General features: G+C 46.6%; 1 protein-coding gene across 3 annotated transcripts; it reads left to right on the top strand.

Moving 5' to 3' along the window:
* The first annotated feature begins 320 nt into the window (after positions 1-320).
* On the top strand, positions 321-6,386 carry THG1L (tRNA-histidine guanylyltransferase 1 like). 3 transcript variants are annotated; one of them, XM_019535291.1, is made up of 6 exons: positions 321-510; positions 2,108-2,284; positions 2,784-2,953; positions 3,114-3,202; positions 3,693-3,800; positions 4,457-6,386. In XM_019535291.1, exons 1-6 carry the CDS (start codon positions 347-349, stop codon positions 4,616-4,618), a joined length of 870 nt encoding a protein of 289 aa, XP_019390836.1. In that variant the 5' UTR covers positions 321-346; the 3' UTR covers positions 4,619-6,386. The 3 variants fall into 3 exon arrangements, with proteins under 3 accessions (XP_019390836.1, XP_019390837.1, XP_019390838.1); XM_019535292.1 differs by lacking the exon at positions 321-510 and having other exon boundaries at positions 2,196-2,284; positions 2,788-2,953; XM_019535293.1 differs by lacking the exon at positions 321-510 and having other exon boundaries at positions 2,218-2,284; positions 2,879-2,953.
* Positions 6,387-9,174: the final 2,788 nt, after the last annotated feature.

Consider the following 9,174-nt stretch of genomic DNA (forward strand, 5'->3'; position numbering starts at 1 on the left):
GGGGGGGCCTGTGAGCGCAGGCAACGGCCGTCGGCCTCGCGCGGGGTCCGCCAACGCTCCCCGCCGCCGCCACGTGCCCGTCGCCATGGCGACCCCAGGACAATGGGGTCGCCATGGCGACGGGCACGTGGCAGGAGGGAGGAAAGACCAGAGAGTCGGAAGGCAGAAGGGCCGGAACTTTCTTTCTCCCAGGGAGAAAGACGGGCCGGAACTTCCGGGAGCTGGGCTGAGGGATCATGGAGTCGGGAGGCAGAAAGGGCGGAACTTCCGGGAGCGGGGCTGAGGGACCAACGAATGGAGAGGCAGAAAGGTGCCGCTTCTGGTGGGAGCGCTTCCGGGTGAAGGCATGAGGCTGTGGGCACTGGCGGTCGGCGAGCGGGCGAGGCTGAGTGGCAGTGTGGTCTCCATGGCCAAGAGCAAGTTCGAGTACGTGCGGGCCTTTGAGGCGGACGACGCCTGCCTGCCCAACACCTGGGTCGTGGTGCGCCTGGACGGCCGCAACTTCCACCGGTAAGCGCCGCGCGCTTCCGGAAGGCCCGCGGGCCCAGCCAATGGCAGCACCAGTTCTAAGCGGGGCGGTTGCCGGGGGCGACGCCTCGGCCAATAGGAGCGCGAGAAATGGGTAGGGCCGGGGGCAGGGTCTTGCGTTGCCATGGGGCCCTGGGGATGGAGAGGGGGTTGTTGCCGAGGGATATGGGCGCTCTTGCTCTGGGTCTGGTTTCCCAGCAGCCCCTGCCTTGTTTCTGTTGGAGACCCCAGGAGCCATGACAGGGAGGGGCAGGGTTTCCATGGAGACGGCCCCAGCCGCCTTGGCAGGGACTGGGGTCTTGTGGCCATGACAACGGTCCAGAGCTGGGATCCGTGTAAGCCAGGCCACGCTGCCACCACCCTAGGATCCTGCCAGCGCTCCTAGGGCCAGTCTCCATGGAAACCCTGGTCCTGCTGCTGCGGTCTCTGTGGAAACCGACCACAGCGATGCAGGCGGAGGCTGCTGGAAAGTGGACGCAGATGCGAGCATGGGAGGGGCAGGAAGATGCTCATCTGGGCTCCTCCCAGCCAGAGCCTCCTTCATGGTCTTGTAGATGACCAGCTTGGCCAGAGCCCAGAGGAGCTCGACTAGGATGTTGCACCCGGATGCACCATTCAGCTGAAGACTCGTGAGTGGTGTTGCTTCATAGGGATTCAGTAAAGCAGGGGTCTCAAAATACTGTGGGCTGCATCTGGCCCGTGAAGCCCTGTGATCTGGCCCGTGGGTCTCGGCCTGCGCGGAGCTGGTTTGGCACCTGGGCTGGACCCACAGGCACTGCATGAAGCACAGGGGGTTGATCCTCAGCTTCATTTGCATGCGGTGCATGGCTCTGGCACAGGGGCCTGCTGTATGCGGCTTCTCGCTGAACCAACCCTGTGTGCTGGCTCGAGGGCACATGGATGGCTTGGGGTTCAATTCGGACCGGGCCCAGAGCCAGTGCCCAGGGCCGAGCTGGCACAGCGCTAAATGCAGCCCATACCCTGGGCCAACCTGCTGTAACGCCTGCAGTGTTGGGTTCAGCTGTACGTAGCACAGGGGACTAGCACAGAGCTGGTGCTGCACACATTGCTGTGCCGTATCAGTCCTGCGTGCTGGTCCCAGAATTAACTGATCCAGCTCGCAGGGGCCAGATGAGTCTAACACCCCTGCAGGAAAGCACGCAGGCTCTGACAATGTGCTGATGTGAGCCTTTGTACAGGTAAAGTCTGAAAGCTCTTCAGCATTTTAGCTAAAGGCTGGAAGTGTAGAAAAAAAGGTTTTCCCTGAGTAGTCAAGAAATTTAGTCTGGAAGCATAATGAGGCTGCAGAGTGCCTGTATACATCCCCCTGTCTGCATCTGGTTGATTTGGGTTGAGGGTTAAATAGTTATTATAAATATTGATGGAGAAAAGAACAGGTTTCCAGGTGCTAGAAATGGAGGGGTTTCCCTTCTATACCTGCAGATAATTCTTTTTCGACATGCGTGGGATTTTTAAACATCAGCGCCTGTAGGAAGTACGTGTGATGAAAACATGCCTGTACGCCTTGCTTGTGTCGATTTCACAAAGTTATGTTTCTGATTGTGTGCTCTCTGTGAAGGTTCTCTGAGAAGCATGGTTTCACAAAGCCCAATGATGACCGTGCCCTGCATTTGATGACCAAGTGTGCCCAGACGGTGATGGAAGAGCTGGAGGATATCGCCATTGCGTATGGACAGAGTGATGAATACAATTTTGTTTTTAAGAAGAAAAGCAACTGGTTTAAAAGAAGAGCAAGGTAACTTCCTCTCTGGAATTTAGCAATTCCTCCCAGACTTAATATCTCATGGGGAAAAGTTGTATTTATACCCTCTTTTTACCTTTGCCTCTTCCTGTTTACATATTTTGTCTGTATGGTATAGGTAAAATTGATGTGTTATGCTTATATGTACAGTATAAGTATATCCTGCAATTAGCTGTGAAGTTTTGAGGTTATCTTTCTGTGTATGCCGCTTTTGAAAGATAAATATAATAACATAGGGTTAAAAAAATATTCTATCAAAAATAGAGGGTTTTGGTAGCCTACTTCCCTTTCTACCCTCAGTGCTTAACATTTTTCATTGCTCAGAAAGAACCTGTGCATCACTGGTGGGCCATAAAATCATAAGGAACTTAAGCAGCACAGCTCTCCACCAGCCATTATCAGTGTTACCCCATATGTTTACAGATAGAAAGGTATGAGTGTTTTAATTAACAGCTAACATCTGTTCTCTCTCTCTCTTTTCTGTTTTTGCAAGTAAGTTCATGACCCACGTAGTCTCCCAGTTTTCCTCCAGCTATGTCTTCTACTGGAAGGATTATTTTAAGGACCAGCCACTTCTGTATCCGCCAGGATTTGATGGAAGAGTTGTGCTATACCCCAGCAACCAGAATTTAAAGGACTACCTCAGCTGGAGACAAGCTGATTGTAAGCATCTTTAGAAAAGAAGGGAAACCCATAGAGTGGGGCATTGATAACTGATGGGTTTGTTTTCTCTCTTGGGGATGGGAAAAAGGCCTTCCCTGAATAGTCCACTAAATTTGCAGATAGTCTGTCTCTCCTTTGACATGATTTCCTATTTTGACAGGCCACATTAATAACCTCTACAATACAGTATTTTGGATGCTTGTGCAGCGAAGTGGCTTGACTCCAGTACAAGCGCAAAATAGATTACAGGTGAGAGAATCTTCCAAGATCACTTTCTTTTTAAGATGATCAGCTGCAAAGAATATTTTTGTTCTTACTAGACGGACAACATGGGCAAAATCTAGTTCCTCAATGGTTTTAAGCACATGCAGTCATGTCTTGTCCATTCAGCAAGGTCAGCTGCTTGTGTGTACGTGGTGTTTGTCTGAAGGTGAGATGAGTTCTGTCTTTCTGTCTTGTTCTTGCAATGCAGAGGGGCATAACTGAGAGAGAGAGATTTTATTTAAACTTTGTATAGCATTTTAATTCCATAACTACTGATTCTGAGTCTCTAATAACTTTGGATATTGCAAAGATTGATTAATGTTTAGCAAAGTCATTTGATGATGATAAAACTATTAAATGCTATTGCTAGTTAATTATATTTAACAATTAGTCTTTCATTCCATGCTGTTAGAAAGTTATAAACAAATGAGGCTATAAGGGGTGTATGTGTTTGTTTTCTTTTTTTCAATCTCAGGGAACTTTGGCTGGAGATAAGAATGAAATTTTATTTTCCGAATTCAACATCAACTACAACAATGAGCCCTTGCTGTATAGGAAAGGAACTGTACTAATATGGCAAAAGGTAAAGGCATTTTAACAGCTTGTCCACCCTCACATTTTAAAAAAAAAGCGCTGAGCAATTTACAAACCACAACGAAACCACCAAATGATTCTGGTGTTAAATTGTCAGCTTCTGTGGCTGTCCGTAAAGGGACGTGTTCCAGATTCTGAGAAATGGTTATAGATATAGATAAAAACAGTTACGGATAGAGAGGAGTAATTTTTTTTGAGGTGGTACAGAAATATCTGGCCATGTAAATAAAAGGAAAGTCTTAATGCCTGAAATGTGAATCATTTGGGCATTTCTGCATAGACTGATTATATTCTTGTGCATGTCGTCTTGACCGTGCATGCCACCTTGAAAAATTCTGCTTGCCTAGGACTTCATCTTTATTTGCTTTTTTTAAAAAAATGACTATGAATCATGACAAAAGTTGAACAAGCAAGTTCTGCATCCACAATGATTAATTGTAATGACAGGTTTTCCAAGCCTGACATGATATAATCCAAAGTGAATATTTGGGCCTGTGCCAGCCTCACTAGGATGGGAACGTTAGCATTAGTACAATGAAGGAATTAGGAGCATTCAATCAGACTCTGTGTTCCAGGAACTGAACAATCTTATCTTGTTGCTTAAATAAAGCAGAGAAAGGATCAAATTTGCATCTTTATTTGCAGGTTAATGAGGTCACTACAAAAAGAATCCAATTTCCAAAGGAAACTGAAGAGAAGGAAGTTGAAGTGACACGGACCAGGAATAAAGTTGTCCCGCTGCACTGTGACATTATTGGGGATCAGTTCTGGGAAGAGTATCCTGAAATCCTGGCTGATGACAGCTGAGATTCCCAGTTTGAATTTAGGTGTAAAGAATAGTTTTATAGTTTAATCTATGGAGACTCTTTGTGAACTGAAGAGCGTGGCAAGGTTGGCTGGAATAATTTAACCTTGTAACCTTTATTGTGAAAGGTATTGAAATCTTAAAAAAAACAAAAGTATCTTTGTAGTGTAAATAGATCCTCCAGCAAAAGTTAGAATCAGGTCCTTTTCAAAATGGTAAGAACCCTTTGTGAATGACCAGATTGACCCTTGTAAGGCTACATTTGCCTCAAGACTGATTACTGTATTATAATGTATGTATGTAGCATCCTGGACATTAAAGTCCCAGGCTGCTTTATACAGTTGGTCAAAATAACATTATTTACTCTTCAGAACAGCGTAAAACAACAGGAAAACTTTATTTAGATTTGTTTATAACCATGAAGCAAATCGGAGTATGTAGGGTAGTACTTTTAAATTAAATGCCAAGACTCTGGAGGTTAGTAACAAAATATTCAAGAACTGTATATCTCAGGCCTGTATCAGAATATTATGACACAGAACAGCAATTTATAAAGGGCAACTTTTTAATGTCATTCTTTAATGTAAATTACATTTGTAATTTTTTTAAATATACAGACATGTAATTATTTCCCCTCCCCCTGCCCTGGTTACCCTCGGTATGTTTATTGCTCAGACTTCAGCATCACTGTGACTTTATTAGTAATTAGGAGAGGCCTCAAGTAGTCAAACTATAATCACATTCTTATATAGGCTTGCATCCTAGCAGGAGGTGTGTGGGGGTCACGCACTCATTTTCTGCTGCCTGGGAAACCACCTGACTCCTGCTGTTCAGGATAGTGAAAGCTAGTGGTGCTAGGAGAGAAGCTGGTTACCTGTGGTGAGGAAGTTTGAAAGGGCTTGTATTGTTCTGCATCGCCTTGTAGGTGACCCTTCCAGCCAGGTACAGGAAGAAGGGGAAGAGACTGATTGTAGCAGTAGGGGAGTTTGCTGTAGTGAGTGTGTCTGAAGGGGTTGGTTGCTGTGCTGATTTAAATACCAGCTGCAGGCAGGCTATTTACCAAAACAGTTCAATCAGTACAGTCCTTGATGGGGACAAAAGTATATCAATTATGTCTATGTTCTTGGAAATTTAGGGAAATCAACTAGATTGGCTTAGGTACCTTTTATAGCAGTATAAGTGCATTCACATCAGAGCGTTGCAGTGTTTAAACTATATTGCCTTAAAAAAACAACAGTTAAAGCATCACAAAACCGACTTGGAAAGTGAGAATTCAGTTCATGCTCTGGGACTGGGCCTAGAGACTGGAAGCATGGAGCGAACGTGACTTGGTTGATCAGCATTCCAGCCATTTCTTTCCACTGGAAAGTCTCTGATTTACAGCAATACACTTTTCTTGGGTGTGTCTACATGTATGCTTTAATGTGCATTAGCTTATTTTAATGCGTATTAAAGCATCACAGAAAAACAGTGTGCTTCTGCTAATGTGCATTAAAATAGGCTGCTGTGCCTTGTAGTACTTCAGAATGGAGGTACTGAATTTAATGTGTATTAACAAACGCGTATTAATGCATGTGTAGATGCGCCGGCTACTGTTACTTATTCATAACCTGTTTGGAAAAGCTCTTAATAAATACTTACTGATCCATGGAATCTTATTACTATGGACATCCCCTATCCTGTACCTTTCCTACTACAGCAGTGGGGTTAGGCCTGAAGAAAAAGTCCCTTTTAAGCCATTTGGATCATATACAGTTTAAATATAAATAATAAGGTAGTAAATACTCTTTTTTTTTTTAATTCACTGTATGCAATCCTGTAGAAACAAATAGAAGAATATAGACTTGAGTGATGAGGGCAGCACTTGTTACCCATTGTGAATTAAATCACTGGACTGCAATTAATTAGTCCTATTACTATCATTAAACTTACATAATCTCTTTTCCTCCTCACTATATGAACTCTACCAGATGTCATTCATGGGATATCAAGGAGACATTTCTCATCAGATTATGATCAAACTAAAGAAAGTGAAATTTGGGCTTTTCACTGTATTCTGTAGGGGTTTTATATCTTCCTAGCTCTTCTCATGCATTACCTATTCCTCACTATAGTGTATATGAGCAGTGAATATGCCCATTTTACAAAGGGCTGGAAAACGTAGGACCTACTTTTGAAAGTGGCCTTTTAATGTATGTCGCACGTGTTGTGAAACTTTGAACAAACTGAAATGGAGGGAGGGAAAGGGGGTGGGAAAGTGCCCAGCATCTTCAAAAATCAGGCCCAAAATAAAGGAAATTGCCATCCAGAATTAGAAGGTACATGTGAAAGATGAAGGGGATCGAAGGCAGGCAGGTTTAGCTGTGTGTTCCTGTGTCCTTGTGTTGTGTTCAGACCGTTGTTGTGAGAGCTCTGAGGTTTTACTCAGTGCCCTGCTTAAGGATGTGGAGAGGAACTGAGGTTTCTCAGTTGTGTGCCACCCATAAAATATTTGACCTGTAGGAAATGACATGTCCTCTAAGCTAAGGTGGTGGAATGTATTCATGCAGAGAAAACTAGAAGGCAGAGCAGAGATGCATGTTGTAGACCAGTGATTCCCAATCCCAGGTACTGTGGTACCTGCGGTGCTTTAAGGTCCTTTCAAGGGTGCCATGTTAGCACTTTGCAATCTCTGGGCTTATTATGTGAATCGCCTTGGCTAACAGGAATAAGGTGTTGAAAACACCCTGCTCTGCTGTGGGCTTGCTGAATTTGCAAGAGCAACAGCTCTATTTGTCATCAAAAAAACAAGTGAAACCTGAGAAGCAGCATTTTCTGAGGGGGGCTTGGGTGTAAAAGACTCGGGAACCACCCTTGCAGACTGACTTCATGAGGAAAAGTAAATGGGCATGTACTAGTTACTATCATAATATAAGAATAACATGAAATTTGGTCATTAAAAGGTGGCACTTATTGCCACCAAATGTGGTGGGAAAGGACAAGATTAGTTTCACCAAATTCACAAAGGGACTGGACCCATTTTTGGAGGAAGAGGGGCATCACTCACTATCGAATGTGGCCTGGGGATCAGAACTTCCTAGACCTGGGGCTGCAAGTGGGAGAGGAACTGGGGATAAAATCCTGGTCGCATCCTGTTCACTTGACTCCTTCAGCATCCACGCTCTGCCACTGGGTGATGCACCTTTTTGCCGTGCCAAGGGGTATCATGAGCCAGTGCCCACCAGAAACAATAAACTGTTCTTAAAAAGGAAGATTTAACAACTGAATTTGTGGGATAAATATTAAATGAACAGAGAAGGGAGTAAGGTCAGGGATTTGTAACAAGGGTGCTGGAAAGGGACAGAGAGCACAGTGTGCTGCCAGTGCCCCGAGTCAGGGGAACCTGTGGGTGCCAACCAGTGAGATGCTGCCCAGAGATGTGCGGAGGAAAAGATGTGGGTGGTGGGGATGACTTCCTGGTCTGGTAGGTGGGTGGCTTGGCTCCCGGGCACGATGGGGCTGCAGTGAGACCCAGTCCATGGCAATACTTAATGACCCCATCAGAGAGGCACCAGCTTTGGGGCATGCAACAAAGAGCGAAGCCTCCCGAATCAGCAGCTTCAATTCAAGTTGCAGGGAGGGAGCTGGGGTGTTAGCTGTAGCCATGTTGGTCTAATAACACAGGCAGACAAGGTTTTTTTGATAAATCCGATATCTTTTATCAGACCAACTTATATAGTTGGAAAAATTCTTTGCAAGCTTTTGGGTATAAATACCCTAGTTGAGGTTGGATATTAGGAAAAACTTTCTCCCGAGGAGGGTGGTGAAGCACTGGGACAGGTTACCCAGAGAGGCGATGGAGTCTCCATCCTGGGAGGTTTTGAAGACCTGCTAGACAAAGCCTTGACTTTGTTTGTTCTTAAGGAACACGTTTGATGTCTGAAGCCAAATCCATCCTGGCTCCAAGCCCAAGCATCCCTACTACTGGCAAGCATCCTCCACCTCGCCTGGCACTTCCCGCGTTTCCAAATCCTTTGGCGGGTGCCCTACGTGCAGGCCCACGCCTGTAAGCTCGGGGCTTGGACACGGGTGGCGGGTGCCTCTCGAGCCAGGAGGTAGCTGCCCCTGACACCAGTCGGGGATGCGGCGGGGCCCCCACGTGCCCCACCGACTGGAGGGGGGGATTGCCGCGGGGCTGACCGGTGGCCCTGCCCCCTGGCCGGTGCTTGCAGGGGGCGCCGGCCCTCCCGCCTGCACAGGGAGTGCGGCACCCCGACGCATCACCGCCGGGCTCGGATGCTGCCGTGTTGGCCGCCCTCACCGAAGCGAGCTCGGGAGGGGTCTGCTATTTCCGCGAAGTGGGCCTAAGAGTGGGAGGGTCACGACACACGCGTTCCCCCCTGCCAGAAAGGTGGCCATCCCTTGCCTGCCCGTGGGAAAGCCACCTGATTTTTTTTATTTTTGCAAAAACCTTCGTTTCTCTCTATATAAATACAGAGCCCCATAATGCCTATAAACAGAGGGCCGGCGCGCTGTCTCCGCCCGCGGCGTTCCCGCTCCCCGCCCCCTGGCGGCGCGG

The sequence above is a fragment of the Crocodylus porosus genome, unplaced genomic scaffold (genome assembly GCF_001723895.1).
Source record: "Crocodylus porosus isolate Cpor-Errol unplaced genomic scaffold, CroPor_comp1, whole genome shotgun sequence".
NCBI lineage: Eukaryota > Metazoa > Chordata > Crocodylia > Crocodylidae > Crocodylus > Crocodylus porosus.